The sequence below is a fragment of the Protopterus annectens genome, chromosome 12.part0, assembly GCF_019279795.1.
Source record: "Protopterus annectens isolate FY-2018-M chromosome 12.part0, PAN1.0, whole genome shotgun sequence".
In the NCBI taxonomy this organism is placed as follows: Eukaryota; Metazoa; Chordata; order Ceratodontiformes; family Protopteridae; genus Protopterus; species Protopterus annectens.
In genome coordinates this window covers 208,585,874-208,605,314 of record NC_056746.1, presented here as the reverse complement: position 1 = coordinate 208,605,314, position 19,441 = coordinate 208,585,874, and the positions used below count along the sequence as shown (strand labels likewise).

Sequence of the window (19,441 nt, the reverse complement as noted above, 5' to 3'; positions counted from 1 at the left end):
TTTTCGGGTCCTAGACTGTGTGAACCAGTTTCGAAAGTTACCTTATCAAAATGGTTGAGAGATTGCGTCACTTTTATTATCAACAAAATAAGCTGCATTTATCAACGAATGTTAGAGAGCACTCTACCAGATCTGTTTCCACTTTAGTAGGCTTTCATTCCAGAGCTTCTATGGATGAAATATATGCAGCCACAACTTGGGCTACTCCCCATACCTTTATTACTCATTACAAAATGGATAAGGTCTCCAGGGGAAGAGCATCCTTTGGTTCTATGGTACTCAGGAATATCCTTTCCTAGGGCCTCCCAAGGTCTGAAGTAGCTAGGGGACTCTGTCCCAACAGTCAAGAATGAATGATTGACAACATCAGATAAAGAAGTTATGTTCTTACCATAACGTTCCATCTGCGTTGTCGGTCTTCATTTATTCTTGACATCCCAACCACCTTCCCCCTCCTAAGACTCCTGGAGGTTCGGAGCTAGTCCTGGGATCCTAGTAAGGATATTACTCATACTCTATAGGCAAACTCTGTCTGAGGGGAAGGGAAGAGAGGCAGTATGGGTAGCCTTGGCTTGAGAGTTTCTGGCTTCCGCAAGCTTAATATAATGGCCAAGTAGGTTCTGCTGATCGGAACCCTGACCCAACAGTCAAGAATGAATGAAGATCGACAACACAGATGGAACAAGGACGTAACTTTTTAGAGGTACCCAGTCCCTACAGCAAATCTGGTTCTCGGGGCTGTGGGTTCTATGGCTGCAACAATTACCTTACTACCAACAGCTCGCTTATATGAGAATTCTCCAATAAATATTGTCTGCCCAATGGTCCCTTCTGCATCTCCCCCTCAATCATCCTGTGAAACTGTCTCTGGTGTGTAGGAACTCTCTTGTGGTGGCTTCATGATCCAGAAGTATTTTGGGGTCGACCTTTCATTCTTCCTATTTTTGTCACGTTTACCATAGGTGCCTTCCAGTTTGGGGGGCATTACCTGGGACAGACAGGCCAAGGCATGTGGACTCCCCAGGAGACCAATCCACATATCACTGTCCTAGAGATGAGGATGGTGGTTCTAGTGTTGCAATTCTTTCACTCCCTTCTTCCTCCAGGGATAATTGCGATTCAGACCAACATGTCTGTTTGTTATCTCAACAAATAAGATGGAACCAAGTCCTGCCCTCAGCGAAGAGTGTGTGGCAGTGGGCTCTTTCTACCAACCGCTTTTGTAGATGAGATGCACATTCCGAGTGAGCACACATACTGGAGGACAAGCTCAGCAGAGTTCTTTTGATGCCTCACGAGTGGTCTCTGAATAGTCCGTGGCAAACCAGATCTTCCTCAGATGAGGTCAGCCCTCCTGCAACCTTTTTGCCTCCCCTTACAACAAGTGCAGCAGGTATTTTGCCCTGATCCCTCCACAGAGACGGTCACCAAAAGATGCTCTACTCCATGTTTAGCCTGACTGTCTACTTTTTATGCCTTTCCTTATGTCCCCCTAATTCCCAGATTTTTTCAGAAGGCACACAGGTTGAAGAGTAAAGTGATTCTCATTGCCCCGTTTCGGCCTTGACAAGTTTGGTTCACCTTCCTTTGAATCTCACCCAATTTGCCTTCCATGGACCCTGGAACCACTTCAAGGACTCAGATCTTCATAGTTTACAACTAACCACATGGTTTCTCCAATTCTAGACAACTCAGGCTTTCTTCCTCTGTCCAAAAGATTATCATTTCTTCCCCTAAGTCTTCTACCCAAAAAATTTATAAAAGTGGAAAAGGTTTTCCATCTCGGTCCAACAGTATCACATTGATCCGCTTACAGTGCCCATTTCGGCAGTCTTGGATTTCACATTGGAGAGAATGATACGTCTTTGGCTTCTTCCAGACTTTGCAAAGTCTTTCTCAAGGGTACCTTCCTTCTCTCACCTATCTAGTTGGGAGCCTCTACTTCTACTATTAGTCTTACTCCTCTGTGGGACTGTACTCCTCTTTGAATCTGCCGCTAAAGCTGAATTGAAATTCCTGTCTTGGAAAACGGCCTTTCTAGTGGCCATTACTTTGGACAAGAGGGTTTCTGAACTTCAGCTGTTTTCTTCTAAACTTCCCTATTTTTTTTCCATAAAGACAGGCTTACTTTACGCACTAATTCTTTTTTCTTACTAAAGGTTGCATCTGTCAGTGCTATCAATCATTCTATTAATCTCCCTGTATTCTTTTCAAATTTTCAAAATAAGGGTGAATATATGTTGCATCTTTCGGATATTCATAGACAATTGCGATCCTACCTAAATACGACAAAATCTTTCCAGAGGTCTGATCAGTTTGTCGCTTTCTCTGAATCCAGAAAAGGAAAAGCAGTTGTTAAAACTACTATTGCTCATTGATTAACAAGTTGCATCACTCATGTATTCTTTGAATAATGTTCTCCTACCTAAAACAGAGCTGATGCCACAAGATCTTTTGCCACTTCACAGGCTTTTCTGGTCTAGGGTTTCCTTAAAAGATATTTGTGCAGCTGCATCATGGGCAAACTCCCACATTTTCATATCACATTACAAGCTTGACATAAATAGGAACAGGACTGCTTTTGGTTCTGCAGTGCTCCAGAATATCCTTCCATAAGACCACCCAGATCTATGTAGCTGGGTACTGTGTTCCAGAGGTTTGATGAAGATTGGACAGACATTAGATAAAGAAGTTATGTACTCATTGTAATTTTCCATCTGTGTTGTCTGCTTCAGTCTTCATCAACCCCCCCTTCTTTATCTCTGAAGGACCTGATGGATTATACTGGGAACCTTTGTTGAGCTCCTGATTTCTATATATATATATATATATATATATCTCACTCCTACATATATATGGTGTTTTGAGTAGCATAATGGTTTTAGGGTTTTATGATTACATGATAGACACGCTATACTGCATTAGTATGATTTTATTTTTTGCGTCTGTTGGATATTATACATATTTTTTGTATTTTATTTGAAATGTTATACAACTACTGTGTAAAAGTGATGTGCTCTGATTTAACCAATGAGGTGAAAATCAGGGTTTTACAAGGTGAACAAGATATGATGTAATGAGATTCTGATGGTTTCCTGTTTGGAAATGAAAGCGCTAAATCTTGTTGGAATAAATCTGATTAGTTTTATTCGTGGTATATTTTTCTTTGTGGAGTATTGCAATTTGTGTCCTATGTGATCAGAAGCTGCCTTTACTGGGACTGAGTAAGCCTAGCTGAACTGTTCGTAAATTTTGTAGATATCCTTTAGAGGTAACAGTGTCCCAGTTTATTGAAGGATAGCCATAATCACCCAAAGTAACTGATATTTTCCTAATAGAGAGATCATTTTGAACACACTGAAATTTTGTGAGTGATGGACAAACCAGTGAGCTTTGGCAAGGACCTGTCAGTGGCGTATCTTTGGTGAGAGTGATATATCTTCAGATGTGTTTGTAGGCAGAGGTTACTAGGTGAAACATCTATTAAAGATGAGAAAAGCACCCTTTGCCAGTGGGGCAATTCTTGCATTGAAGGGTAGAGTAAGTGAGAAATGTCAGTAGCCCAAACAGTTCTGAATAGATTTTTGCTTTTGTTAATTGTACCTGGTGTTGGAAATTATGGTGTTTTTTCTAAATATATATCCCTAAGTATTATAAATGTATGATGGTTTTGGAGGGACTTCAGGTTCTTAAGAGTTATTTGCTAGTTATTTGGGATTTTGGAGAGAGTGGATTTGGTTCTAAAAGTTATATATTTGTTTCTTTTGTATTTAAAATTAGAAAGTAGTTTTCCTTGAATTAAGCCAATTGGGTAGTTGGAACATGTCTGCCTGTAGTTGGTCTTTGAGGAAAGAATGGGAAATACGAGACCTACAGATCACCATATCAGCATATAGGATGATAGTGAAGTGTGGAAAGTCATCTGAGAGTTATGTTGATGAGAAGAGGTGTGCGAGGACTTTAGCATTGGGTCACCCCTGAGTGTAGTGGGGCAGAAGCAGAGGAAGAACTACCATTTTTCACTTTGAAGTGTCTGCTAGGAAGCTGTTAAACCACTGGAGAGCTTGTTGCTGGTACAAGCTTTGAAAAGAGTTAAATAGGAAAGGATGATCTACTAGAGGGAAGGCTTTTGTGAGGCTGATCGATTGCCTCAAATAAAAGCTAACTGACTGGACTGAATACTACAAGCTGAGTACTGGACTTGGTTAAAGCAAGGTAAAACTGCAGTGTGTGTAGCCTACCTTGCATGTACTGTTGAATGGGATAGGCAACCCACAGAACTAACATTATAGACATTATTAGCACTACAGCAAAATCAATGCTGTTGGCATTGAGTTAGTTGTGCTCTCCGGGTTCTTCCCAACAGTTAACCTACTGCAAAAGACCCAACAGCAGTTGCAACAGATTTGTGCACGCCATCTCTTAAATTAGTGAACCATTTAGTTGGTACTTATTGCTGATTATCACCCTTCTTCCAGTCTACTCATGTCTGGACAATCTATCCAGTGGCCATGGACTGAGTTTGTGTTAGTCTGGCAAGGTATATACAGTGCTTGCACATCCTTGTGGATTGCACTCGCTTAGTTAATAGGAGTTTGACTTTTATCTTGCCTAGTCCCTGTGCATGTGTTAGGCTGGAGTATAACCCCATAGCATGTGCAGGCTTGTAAGCATGAGCAGCATGGTGTAGAAAAAAGTAACCAGGAGTTGCAAAAGAGGAAATCCTAGCAGTTAACCCACTGCAAAGACATCCTTCACTGGTATACTGATGTGGTGAGTGCATATCCTTTACATTCAGTACTTTAACAGATTTTTTATGATGTGCTCCTATACAACAATCTTGGTTAGTATCTTAACCTTTTATTCCTTTAAAAGACATGTACAATTCATGGAGTGAAATAATTTGGGATTGTTAGTTACTTAAGACTTGCTCCTAATTTTTTAATAGAAGAAGAGATGGGAGTTTTTGTGAAGATAGAAGCAGTTTTGTTGCCACGCCCACAGCAGAACTATCTAGCCAGGAAGAGACTCTACTGGGTGATTTTCTGGACTGGAGTTTGGACACTTCATGGTCTGGCTATGAGGGAGACCAGGAAAGTGAAGGAGAAAAGGAAGGAGATGGTAAGTGTATCTATTACAGTACATTGTTTTGTGATAGCAAAATGTGTTGGTACACTGCTGTACTAGGCATAGCTTATGTATGTATTTGACAGTTTACTGGGTAAGTCCGACTGTGCCAAAATGTGCCCATTTTCAGTGGACGCCCAGGGAGAAAAGCTTTACAATCACAGTTTTTCAAAAATCAAGTACAGATATTTTAAATCACAAAGTATCATGTTAACTACAAACCATAAGAGTGAAAATATGTAATGATAAAAATATAGAGCACATTTCATAGCAGAGTGCAATGAAAACCTCATTAGTCATATTTGTTACATAAATTAGTGTGCGATAAGACCTGAGACAATTCTAATAAGATATTTAAAGAGATATTGATGATCACTTTATTTTACCTATCTCTAATTATGTAATGACTTATGTCAAAGGAAAAAATATACTTTAAAAATGATCAAAACACGGTAGGTTCAGGTTAAGGCACTTTAATCTTGCAGCAAGGAGACAAAAACGTGCTAATACAGAGTTTGTCTAACTAGAAACAGGAAATACTTAAGTTTTTATACACTTTCTAATAAGACATTGCCTACCAAGCTGACGTAGTGAATCACAAGTCTTGTCATCATCATAAAATTCTGCTGATTTATTAATTTTTGTGAGAAACTTCCTAAGGAAAACAACGTGGCCTTGGCTACCACCGGTTAGATACATGCAATGTTACCATTCAAGGTACTATGGCTAATTCAAGCACAAAGCAAGTAGTTCATTTCTCTAACAATCCTTTGTCTACACTATCTCTAAGCTTCTGCAGCTGCACATGTTCTCATACTTCGAACAGAGCTGATTGTTTAAGATCATTACATTTACAGGATATAGCATTGTTCATTCATTCTCTCCTGACCTAGCAGATAAGCACCTGCTTCTCAAGTACATTTCCAAAAGGCATAAACATGAATATTGCTGTGCTAGCAATTACTAGGTCAGAGGGCATCTTGCAAGTTTCAGAAAGCACACTGCAGTTTCAAAAAGCATCTTTTCAGTCTCATATGAAACTCAACTATATATAAAACAGTGCATATAAAATAGAATGAAAAACGTGTTAACTTATTTAGCTTCTAATTAGCATTAAACATACACACATTAATACATATTTTTCTAACATTTCCCCCCTGTTAATATTTTTTAATTCTTTTTTCAAGAAAGAATAAACAGTTTGCTTCTTTTCCTAACTTCTTCCATTCAGGATTTGCAGTTAAGAAAGTCATTCAGTTTAAAACTTTATGAAAGTGTTTCACGTTTTAGCAGCTCTTCAAATTCAGTACTTTGATAAATAGTCTCAGAAACTGATATATCTATAAACTCTTTGATTAATTTTTTTCATGCAGGGGATTCCACAACTAACACAAATTCCTATCAGGAGTAATCACACACAAATGGCAATCAACATGTTCATTAGGATGGAACCCCACCCCCCCAAACAAATTCTGGAAAACATCCGTCAGAGGGTTTGGGCCTGGCTCGGTCATGGCTGACACATGCTGTATCACCTCAAGGTGGTCATTAATTTTGTGCTGATGATCTGGTATATATGCACAGCATTCTTCTTTGATTAAAGTGCATGTACCACCCCTCGCCACTAGGGTGAAGTCAAGAGCCATTCGGTTCCGGAGCACTACAGTTCTCATAGCATTCAGTTCATCAGTTATCCGTTCAAGAGCAGAGAAAGTTGCATTACTCGTTACTTCGAGAAGTAGTTTTTGCAGCTCCCAAATCGATTTAACTGCGCCATATGCAAGTAATATGCCTGCCCACGATATAACAGCATCACTCAGGTCCATGTGGGTCAATTTGGTACCCACAGTATGATGGTCTTTCCAGCCCGCCTCGATCTGTCCCACTGGATTTTCAGGCTTTTTAACAGCTTTCTTGGCCACATCTCGGGTATTTCGAATATTTCCCTGAGGCAAGACTGCAGTGTGTCGTATGGCCGGGACCAGGTACCCCAAAAAACAACTGCCGGATCAATTCTCAGGTAACCATTTATATGCTTTTTCCCCACACACAAAATAATAATCCTCTACCTTAGTAGTTACTTTGTTAAGAAATGACTGCCCTGCATGAAACATTTTCCTATCTATTACAGATAACTGTTTAAAATGTACAGGATTACGTTGCACTTTGTCAATAGTCTTATGCATGGATGCAAGAAATGAGTCATAATTTGAACTACAAGTTCCACCCATGTTGTTTGCTTTAGTATAACATTTATAATGTACAGTCACATTACACTTACTCCAACCCACTTGAATTGTGTCATTCTTATAGAACCATACAATTCCCTTTTGTGTCACAGGCAAATAGTGCTACCTTATCATATGCTTTAGTAGATACTGTGTCATAAACCAGATTTTCCCAGGTCTCATTGACCCCTAGGGGGACTGCAGTCATTAATAACCCCCTGTATGCTGTTGGTATGGCTGTGCAGATCCAGCAGTTCGAAACATTAAAAGTCTCTGCATACACACGTGTAATTGCCCGATAAGTGTTAAAGTTCGGGTGCCAGTCTATGTTCGGTTCATCACGTTTAATCAGTTCAACTTTTGTGGCAGGAAAAAGAAAAGGCCACAACAAAAAGAACAATGTTATTAGCATGGCTATCAGAATAATCATGCAAGTTTTCTGAGGTTGTTCAGTGTCTCTATTTGCTCTGTACCTGGTCATTTTGTTCTCGTTGTACAACAGCAACAAGGTTTTTTGTCCAGTTCAAAGTTCTTAACCAGTTTACAGTGTGTCAGATGAATCCAGGATGCTCGCTCCGCAATCTTGACTGCAGTGGGTGTCGACAGTAGTACCTGGTACGACCCTTCCCACTTTGGAGAACTCCAGTTTTTTCTCTTCACTGTCTTCACCCAGACCCATGTGCCTGGGGCTACTGCTGCTTTTGATTTCGTTTGCTCTTTATCTGAAACAGAGTTTAACTGCAAAAGTTTGTTGTTCAAAAATCGCCTCATATACCCTGCAAGTGAACTGTCAGCCTCCTGCTCTGCAGACATGAGAGGTTTCCATTGAGGTGTATAATATGCCCTCCCAAACAAAACTTCAAAAGGAGTTAACCCTTTTGCATTTGGAACAGTTAGTGCACCCAGTTCTTTTGTGTCTCACTAATCAATTTCCTAAGTTTATTCTTCAACACCCCATTATGCCTCTCTACTAATCCTTCAGATTGGGGGTGGTATGCACAATGTTTTTTTAACAATATCCCGAAACAGCGACTAAGTTGTTGTATAGTTTGATTTACAAAGTGTGTGCCATTGTCACTATAAATCTTCTCCGGTATGCCAAATCTAGGAATAATTTCTTTAACAAGGACTTTTGCAACAGTAGCTGCATCTGGATTTTTGGTTGGAAAATCTTCCACCCATTTGGAAAACATCTATAATGACAAGGCAGTACTTCTTATTTTCGCATTTGTTTAGTTCTATAAAATCCATACAAATAGTATGAAACGGATACAGTGGTATAGGGAAACTCCCTTGCTTAGGTTTCAATGCCCCTTGTGCATGATGCTTGTTACAAACATGGCATGCTGCACAAAAATATTTTGTGTAATTAATAAATCCATACGTCGTAAACACTCGATTCACTAACTACCATCCCCCCTGTTGAGACATGGCTCTGCCCATGGCTCAACAAAGCTGCATATCTAAACAAGTTAGATGGTAAGATTGGTTTCTTGTCTTTGGAGATGTACAGTCCCTTCTCAAGGATTGCTCCTCGTTTTATCCACTTTTGTTTTTCTACATTTGTAGTAAGTGTCTGCATTGTTTTTAACATTTCTAAATCTAAAATCTCAGATGGTTGTAATTCCTCACTCAAAAGAAAAACTTCTGAAGCTGCTTGTTTTGCAGCTGTATCAGCCCTCGCATTACCTTTTGAAATTCTATCCTGTTGCTTGGTATGAGCTACGCATTTGCAAATAGCTACTTTCTGAGGTAACTGAATAGAGTCTAACAAATCTAAAATAAATTGCGCATGGTTAATTGGTTTACCAGTAGATGTTATCATTCCTCTATTTTTCCACTGCTGCGCAAAAACATGTACAGTAGAAAAAGCATACTGTCAGTAAAAATATTTACTTTCTTACCTTTTGCTAAGGTACATGCCCTTGTCAAGGCAATCAATTCTGCTGCTTGTGCAGATAAGTTGTGTGGTAAAGACTTCGCTTCTAAAATCTCGGTATCAGAAACTACTGCATACCCCACTAGATTCTGTCCTGTAGGACCCCTTCTGCACGAGCCGTCCACATAGTATGTCACCTCGGCATCATCCAAGGGAACATCTGTAAGATCTTTTCTAGGTAGTGTCTTTTGCTCAATCTCCTGCAGGCAGCAGTGTAGTTTGCCATCTGCAGGGGTTGGGAACAAGGTTGACGGATTCAAAGTTGTGCATCGTTCAATTGTCATATGAGGTTGGCTCAACAGTATAGTCATACAGGAAAGATGTCTAGCAGGAGAAAGATATGCTACTTTTTCTTGCAGTAAAATAATCGCGACTGCATGAGGCACTCTCAATGTGAGTGTGTGGAGCAATACTACTGAGGCTGAAGCTTGCACTGCCATTGCAGCTGCGACTACTGGTTGTACACAGTGGGGCAAGGATCGCGCCACTGGGTCTAACTGTGATGAATAGTAAGCTATGGGGCATTGTTTGTCCCCATGCTGTTGTGTTAACACTGATGTCATATAACCTTGCTTACAGTCTACGGTCTGGAAAAATCGCTTATGATAGTTTGGTCATCCTAAGACTAAGGAAGAAGCTGTCAGTTGTTTCAGTTTGCAGAAAGCTGATTCTGCTTCTGGTGTCCACTGTAATAAATCCTGTGCTGCCATCGGCTTTTTGAATATCAAATTAGTCAGCGGAGCAGACTCCAAAGCATAGTTTGGTATCCAACTCCGACAAAAGTTAGTAGTTCCCAGGAAGGACATCCCTTCCTTCTTGGTAGTTGGTCTAGGTGCTTGTAATATTGCTGTTTTTCTGTCTTCATCTAATATTCTGCCTTCTTTGGATATTACATATCCCAGGTATTTAACCTGTTTTCTCCAAAGTTGCAGTTTGCTTTTGTTTACCTTGTGTCCTTGAGTAGCTAAAAATTGTAATGCTATGGTATCCTCTCTGCATTCTTGCTGGGTGGGGGCTGCCAGCAGAATGTAGTCTACATAAAGTAAAATCTGACTATCTTTCGGTGGGATAAATCCCACCAGGTTACTTGCCATTTCTTGTGCGAATATCGTTGGACTTTCACAATATCCCTGTGGTAGTCTCGTATATGTATACCATTTCCCCTGAAATGTAAATGCAAACCAATGTTAGCTGTCTGGGTGTATCGGTATTGAGAAAAACGCATTGCTAATATCTACCACAGAAAAATACTTCTGTTGAGGTTTCAAATCATTCAATAAGCTGTGTGGATCTGGCACCGTTGGTGCCCTAAGTATAACTACGTCATTCACAGCTTGTAAATCTTGGACCATACGCCATTCCCCGTTTGCTTTCCTAACAGGAAATAAGGGTGTATTACATGGTGAATCAGGAGATTCTATTAAGACTCCTTCCTTAAGTAAGGCTGCTATTATAGGTTTGATTCCTATTTCTGCATCCTTTCTTAAGGGATATTGTCTTTTCTGTGGTCTAAATGCTGATTCTGGCGTAATAGTAACTGGTCCTGCTGTATGAATAAGTCCTACATCTGATTTCCCTGTTGACCAGAGTCTCTGGTATGTCTCGTAAGGCTTTTTCCTCTTCCTCCAGTAAGAGTACTACTCAGCTATCCTCACTTGCCTGTGAGTGCACAGCTGAGTGTCTGTGTTATCCAATTCAATTTCTGCTTCTGTACTCCCCAGAGAGTTCTAACTCTGTCTATTTTTCCCACCTTGTGACTTTTTCTCCTAGGTCTGCTCACTTCAAATTTCTGTCTTTAGTTAAGCTTACATGTGGTAATCAATTAGATTTGTAAAGTGCTAATAATTCCTAGGGCAATGAACAGCTTACTACACTGTTTCCTTCTGTGTCCCAGTACAAATTTCATAATACTAACCTATTAGCATGATTTCTAAACAATTCCTGCTCATATTCTTTATCAGGTCCTGGTCTGTTACAGTAATATAGAGCACAATGCAACAAATGCTGTTTGTTAGTGTCAAGGGAGGGGGACTTACTGATGGCTACGTTCATCAGTTCTTCGGTTACTGCCCCTGGACCAGTCGTAACTAAGTCCTGGCTGTACCAATAATATGTTTCACCCTCCGGTCGCACCACAAAAGTATCCATTTGTCGCTGTGCTTCCATACCCTGCATAGTTGGAACTACGGCTATGCCAAATATCTGCATTAAGTCTCTGACCAAGAGATTCACTGGGCATTTTGCAGAAACAACAATTTTGCTTCTCTGGGTCATCCCTGAAACAGGGTCAGTTATTGCTATGTTGTGGGAGAGTGGCTCCCGATACAGCTGTCCATTAGCTGCTTTCACTAGTATGTAGTCTGGTGATTCTGAATTTTCTGGTAGTTTGGAAGGATGTATCAGGGTCCGTGAAGCCCCTGAGTCGCACACAAATTTGACTTCCCTCCCCCCTACCAGAAGCGAAACTTCTGGTTTTGTGTCTGCTAAGTACAGCTCTAAGCTCAATAATGCTAAGTCTAAAATTTCATTCTCTTCATCATTTATGAATTTATGTACATCCCATATCCCTTCTGTCACATCCTCTACTCTTGCTACCACATTTGCATTTGTTTTTTCCTGTTCATTCTTATCCAGTGATTCTTGACTATCATATAGTCATTCCTCACCCTCCTTATCTTCCGTGGTTACCTTCTTATTTAGCCTGCAATCCCTTGCCAAATGTCCCTTTTTCACACATTTAAAACATTCACCCCTTTTCTTTCTGTCCTCCAAGTCTTCTGATCATTTATCAGATTGCTTGTTTCCCTGGGTATTTTTCTTACCCTTCTTCCCAGTTTGTACTACAAAGACTTCTGACCCGTCTTCTACTGCAAATACTTGAGTTTTCTTTTTGCTATTAAAATGCCTTTCGGCATGTCTTGCATATTCAAGTAATGACTGTAATCTACTTGTACGATGATCTACCATGTGCTTTGTAATAAAGGTGCTAATGGGAGCAATACTGCCTTTTAAGAATGCATTCTTTAGCTGTTGCTCATATGGGGAATCATGGGTTTGATCTTCAGGTGCCTGCATTCCACAATGGTTATTAAAACATTCTAATAATCTGGCATAATATCTATCAACAGATCTGAAGTAGGAGATTCATTTGTCTGCAACCTGTGGGTTATGGATCCGATATCGGATCCGAACCGGCATGGTTTTCCAGCTATGGATCCGAGCTCTCAGCTCCTCCCCTCACCCATAATGCCCTGCTCTCCCTACATGACCTCAGATCTAGTTTGCCGCGCTGGTGACCAGATTGGTTTTCTTGAGCTCTACAGCTAAGTGGTTTTATTAAGACTTTCTAGTGCTAAAATTTAACTTTTTTTTGATAGTTTTGTGTGAAAGTTTAGGTCCCCCTTTTTGTAGTTAAAGTTGTTTAGTTTTATTAATCTTTATATATTTAGTTTCCCTCCCCTCGCTGGTAGCGTAGTGTGTGTTTGGGCCTGTGTTGTGTGACTAGTTTACTTTTACTTTTTTTTAGATTAGTTTAAGTAAAAGCTAGGCTCTTAGGATGTCTGAACAACCTAAGGCTATTTTTTCGAAGTGCTACGCGGGTGGCCATAAGCTTTCCCCTGCTGATGGCCACACTCGGTGCGTTCGATGCCTTGGGGTTGAACACCTCACTTCTGGATGTTCCATTTGTGCAGGGTTCAACCCCAGGGCATTGAAGGAGCGGAGGTCTAAGCTGGTCCTGGCGGGACTTTTGCCCCCGGACTCGGCTCGGCTTCCGCCTCCTTCGGGGTACCGTGGTTCACGGTTCCTCCTCTCCGGCTCCTCCTCCTCCTCCTGGGACTCAACCTCCCTGTAGTGGTTTGGAGGAGAGGGAAGCTAGAAAGAAGGACCGGAGGAGAAGCACCATAAGCGGCGGCCGAGACCTCTGTTTCGCCCCGCCTGCCAAGCGGCTTCTCCTCGGCCTCCTTGTCTGCTGGTTCTCCCCTCCTCGGCTCCGGTCACCCGTGTGCTTTTCACGGGACCTGAGGAGGAGGAGACCCGATCTCGGTCGAGGCTATCCAGGAGGGACTCAAGGCCCACCTCGGTAGCCTCGTCGAGATCGACTTATAGTTTATCGGACGCTGGTCTGGACCGGATGATGAGAAGGTTCATCCAGGCCCAGGTGCAGATGGGAGTGCTCTTGCCTCCCCTCTGGGGAGCTCGACCCTTTCTTTAAACCTATAGCTCCTTCTCCGACCCGCTACCGGGTTCGGAGCAGTTGAGCCGAGCAGCTCGAGCCGGGGTGGGTCAGCGCCGATAGTACTCGATACTTCGGATCCGACCCTGCCCTCGAGTGCTTCGGATCCGACCTCTCGGAGCCTGGATCCGAGCTTCGGATCCGGGGGGATCAGTGCTCCTTCGGCGCCGTCTGTCGGAGCGCACTGTCCCCTCGGATCCGGCGCCGGCCGGCTCCAATCCACTCCTCGGATCCCAGAGGGAGCCGATTGTCGGATCCTTTGGTCGAGGTCGGCTCCCCCTCGGCTTTTGATGTAGTGGAGAGGGCCCTGTTGAGGGTTTCCGGACCCCCGGCACTTGCTTCAGCTCCGTCCCGCGCTCCATCTGCACTGGGCCAGGCTTCCACCATCCGGCCATTGGGACAGCCCGCTCCTTTGCCCCAAGTTGTTCCTTTGGAACAGGTCACTGTTGCGAGGAGTCCTCTGACAGCCCCGGAGGATTCCCGCAAACATACAGGCAAAGGAGGCACATAGACTCCCGAGTCTCTCACGAAGACACGGACTTGGAGGAAGGGAAGGCTCCCCAAGATCACCCCTGAGGATGTCTCATTTGGAGACATCATGGAAATGCTCATAAGGGGTGGTCTGCCCCAAGTCTTCCTCAGACGAGTCCGTGTTCTTGGAGGCATTTGAAGCGGGCCCGTTTACCTCTTGGGTGTCCCTCCTGCCGACCCCTGGTGGACCTCATTACCACCAGGGCGTGGAAGGAACCGGACACCGTGGAGCCAATCCCAAAAGGCCCGACCGTATACTCAGCCCCCGGCTGACCGTGCCCATTGGAGTAAGGGGCCTCCGGTAGATGCCATGTTGACGGCTGCCACCAAGAGGAACTTGCTCAGGAGAGTCCTCAGTCCATCCCGAGCAAGGAGTCTCGGATGATGGACCGCTTGGGAAGCGGATGTTTAGTTCAGCGACCTTCTCAGTAAGGGCGCTGAACTACCTGGCACATGTGATTAGGATGCAGCGCGATCTTATCAAAGAATACGCTGCATCCCCCACAGAGTCCATGTCGGAGGAGGACAAAGTGTTGCACTCCACCCGTATGGCCACTCTCAGGTCCGTCACTACTACCTCTATGCGGTTACTGTCCCATGCTACGGAAGGTGCCGCTAGAGCCACAGGGGCAGGCCTAGTTACCAGACGTCAGGCCTGGCTCCGTCATTGCAATTTCACGGAGCCCTTCAAGGCGTTATTTGCGAACGCCCCCTTCGATGGTTCTGCCCTCTTTGGCAAAACTGTTCGTGATACCTTGACCCAGAGGAAAAGGACGGAAGACGCTGTCTGCCGTCGGAATCCGCTTCTCTGCCCCAGAGGCCCTATTCTAGGAACCAAAAGGGCCAGAAGAAGATGTGGTTCGAAGTCGCAGCAATCCCAACCCGCTCCGGACAACCAGTCCTTCCGTGGCAGAGGAGGACAGGGAGGACGCCGCCCCAGGGCAGAGGGGCTCCCAGGAACTTCGGGTCCAGAGAACCTTCTCTGAACGGCCCGCAGCAGCCCTGAAGGTTGCCCGGCTGCTCCACTCGAGGCAGTCGGGGACGTTTTCGAGCACCTAGCGGCATGGGAGTCCATAACATCAGACCGCTGGGTCCTCCAAATCATATCCAGAGGATACCGTATCCCATTTCTCACATGCCAAAATTGAACTCCCACCCCGACGTTCCACCCGGTCAGAGGGAGGCGGCTTTGGCAGAAATTGGCCATCTGCTAAAGAAAAGAGCCATCCTGTCCATCCCCCAGACCAGATCGGATCAGGGTTCTACTCCAGGTTCTTTTTAGTGCCAAAAAAGACGGGGGATCTAAGACCAATTTTAGACCTTTCACTCTTGAACCTGGCAGTTCCCAAGGAGAAATTCCGAATGGTTATGTTGCAGTCTATTCTCCCCCTTCTGGGAGAAAATCACTGGATGTGCTCCATAGACCTCAAGGATGCGTACTACCATATACTAATGGACAGGCGCTCCTGGAAGTTTCTCCGCTTCCGGCTGGGAGCCAGTCACTACCAATTCCGGGTCCTTCCCTTTGGTCTCACCACAGCCCCCAGGGTGTTCACCAAAGTATTAGCAGTGGTAGCGGCCCACCTGAGGCTTCAGGGGGTGCAGGTCTTTCCTTACCTGGACGACTGGCTTCTCACCGCCCCAACAAGGCTTCTACTATTATTGGCGAGACTCCTTTCTCCATCTTGCTCCCCGTCTGGGCATCACAATAAATACAGAAAAATCCAACCTAGCACCCACGCAGTTCATAGATTTTATAGGTGCCAGGTTAGACACGAGACGATTAAGAGCCTTCCTCACTGCGGACAGAATTCAGAATCTGCAGCTCCAGGTGCGGGCCATTCTCCACTCCAGCTCAGTTCCGGCGGAGTTGGTCCTGAGGGCTCTAGGGTCCATGGCGGCAGCGATACCGCTTCTTCCTCTTGCCAGATTCAATATGCGCATCCTTCAATGGACACTCCTAGTTCAGTGGTCGTACCTTGCTCTTCCTATGCATCATCCCATCGCGATCAGCAAGGCTTGCAAGCGGTCCCTCCTGTGGTGGCTACACTCTCCAGATCTCCACGGAGGCCGCCCCTTTTGTGCTTCTCCCCCTCTCGCCACGGTGACCACGGACGCCTCCGCGCCCAGGTGGGGGCATTTTGCAGGCCGGACGGTCCAAGGCACGTGGAACGATTCAGAGACCTTACTGCATATCAACGTTCTAGAGATGAGAGCAGTGCTCTTAGCGTTGCTAGCACTTCAGGCCTTTCTTCCCTTAGGAACTATTGCGATTCAGTCGGACAGCATGTCTGTCGTCTGGTATATCAACAAGCAAGGAGGAACCAGGTCTTACCCTCTTTGTCGAGAAGCCATGAGAGTGTGGGAATGGGCAATCTCCACCAACCGCTTTCTCATAGCAACGCATATTCCGGGTCGGTCCAACATCCTGGCGGACAAACTCAGTCGCACCATTCTCACCCCTTACGAGCGGTCTCTCAATGCTCAGGTAGCGAAACACATCTTCGCACGGTGGGGAACTCCTTGTTGCGATCTTTTTGCGTCTCCCTCAAACACCAAGTGTGACAGTTTTTTCGCTCTAATACCTCCTCCCGGAGGTTCCCCAAGAGACGCTCTGGTGCATGCTTGGCCACCCGGTCTTCTTTATGCTTACCCCCCTTTGCCTCTGATGCTCCAAGTTCTTCAGAAAGCCTCTCGGTTGGGGTGCAGAATGATTCTCATTGCCCCATTTTGGCCTCGACAGATCTGGTTCCCTTTCCTAAGGTCTCACTCAGTGAATCCTCCTTGGATTCTAGATCCCATTCCGGATCTGATATCTCACCCATCCCGCTTATCAACCCCGAATCTGGACAACCTGAAGCTGACTGCTTGGCTGCTCCAGTTCCACTCCTGATCAGGACTCCCGGTATTTTGTCCCCAGTTAAGGCCATCCTGGTGGCGGCTCATAAACCATCCACCAGGAAAGTTTACCGCAGCAAGTGGAAACGGTTCTCCTTGTGGGCGGAGCGGCAAGGTCTAAACCCTTCACAGTTCCCTTCCTCTGGTGCTTGACTTCTTAACCACTCTTTTTAATGATGGTGCCAGCAGTTCCACGGTCAAAGTACAACTTGCGGCAATTTCTCATTATCATATTGGTCACGACTCCAGTCCACTGATGTCTGCCAAATTGTGTAAGATTTTCCTAAAAGGTACTTTACTTCTCAGGCCCCCTGTAAAGCAAGTGGTTCCTCCTTGAGACCTTTCTTTGGTCCTTCAGGCCTTGACCGCTCCCCCCTTCGAACTGGCGGCGACGATAGATCTGAAATTTTTATCTTTCAAGTCGGCCTTCTTAGTAGCCATTACCTCGGCCAAGAGAGTTTCAGAACTTCAGGCCTTATCAGCCAAGCCTCCTTACTTGGTCTTTCATCCGGACCGTGTATACCTCAGGACCAACCCGTCTTTTCTTCCTAAGGTAGCTTCTGAAGCAAATATTAATCAATCCATTAACCTCCCTGTTTTCTTTCCTAAATATCAAAACAAGGGTGAATACAAGCTTCATTCCTTAGATGTTCACAGGCAACTTAGATTTTATCTAAACAGGACAGCTGGTCATAGGCAATCCGGCCAGTTGTTTATTTCCTTTGCTAAATTTAATTTGGGCAAGCCACTCTCTAAAGTCTCATTATCACGCTGGATTTCACAGTGCATCTTATTGGCTTATCAAGCTTCTGGAAGGCCAGCACCGGAGGGAGTACATGCCCATTTAACCCGGTCAGTTTCTACCTCGGCGGCCTTTAAGGCTAGGATTCCTCTGGATGATATTTGTTCAGCAGCCACTTGGGCTTCATCTCATACCTTTATTTCCCACTACAAGTTGGATATTACATCTAGGGGTAGAACATCCTTTGGCTCCGCGGTGCTCCGGAATATCCTTCCATGATGGCCGCCCAAGATTCAGGTAGCTGGGGACTCTGTCCCACAGGTTGCAGACAAATGAATCTCCTACTTCAGATTTAGAAGTTATGTACTCACCATAACGTTCCATCTGAGTAGGTGTATTCATTTGTCTGCAACCATCCCGCCCTCCTATCCCCCTGGCCTTGTCAGTTTCCTGCATATTATGTGTTCCCCTTTTTAGGGTATTCCTATTGTTGACAAACTCGATCTGAGGTCATGTAGGGAGAGCAGGGCATTATGGGTGAGGGGAGGAGCTGAGAGCTCAGATCCATAGCTGGAAAACCATGCCGGTTCGGATCCGATATCGGATCCATAACCCACAGGTTGCAGACAAATGAATACACCTACTCAGATGGAATGTTATGGTGAGTACACAACTTCTAATTTCACCTTCTTGTTGTATGCACTGATTAATGCAAGTCCAATCAGCCCTAGGCTTCCATTTCTCAGAGATTCGGTCCGTTAGACCTTTCACTCTGTTGTCCAGTTCTGCATTGCTATGTGGGAGTGTTCTTAGCTCTGCGTCACGGGGATTCCAGTTGCCACTGATCATGTGCCAATCTGGACCTACAATTTGTCTAACTACTTTTTCTACTTCTTCTCCATTCAAATGGTAACTTAACCTCATGACCTGCAAGTCTTCTAAGAATTTTCTAAAATTAACTTTTGGATGGGAAATTCCCTCTGTGGCTTTCCGGATGTCTTCTGGTGTCCACGGTCTATACACTAGAAGAGTCTGATCCTGTCCTGCCTGCAGATTTGGTACTTCTATGAGTGGACATATCTCTTCTTCACTCATAGCTTGTGAATTTCTATTTATTTCATATAATTCAATATCCCCTCTCAAGTTGCACGCTCGAGACCTGGTCTCGATAGGATTCCTAACAAACTGTTTTGATTTTGCAGGAACGGCTGGGTGTAGCGGAGGTGGATCAGCTTGTCCACTAGCTTCATATTCCAGTAAGGGATGTGGAGGAGGCGGAGGAGGGGCTGTAGCTATTACCAAGTTATCTTCTTTATCTAAGAACATTGCTTTTGAATTCTTAATCTTCTGTTCCCTGCGATTTGCTTCCTCAAGCCACCTGTGTGCCTAAGGGACTCTTAATTGCCGTTGTCTTTTTAGCTGACCTTTTGCGTCCATTTTAAGTTGTCTGACAAGTTTAATAAGTGAAGATTTATCTAAATTACCATCAAATTTGTATTTATCAACCCATTTTGTATAATACTTAACGTTATCGGCACGCTGTAATTGCATATATTTTGCATTTTCGTTTAGGGGTGGGTCTCAGGAACTTTTCGTGCACTGATTTCCCATGTTGCCTAAGCTAAGCTAAAAATTGTTACGTAACCCTTCTTATCAGGTGGTACCACGATTTTACACCTTTTCACAATTTATCTAGAATAACTGTCTACCTATTCTGTTTCCCTGATCTATGACAAGACAGT

The 19,441-nt window shown here is 44.1% G+C and overlaps 1 protein-coding gene across 1 annotated transcript in view; it reads left to right on the top strand.

The window, feature by feature from the left end:
• Nucleotides 1-19,441, top strand: part of CCNF (cyclin F) — a gene marked incomplete in the record, with an annotated part of 700,297 nt that overhangs the window by 633,830 nt on the left and 47,026 nt on the right. The window contains 1 exon segment of the mRNA XM_044089259.1: nt 4,949-5,121. Coding sequence (XP_043945194.1) covers nt 4,949-5,121 — 173 coding nt within the window.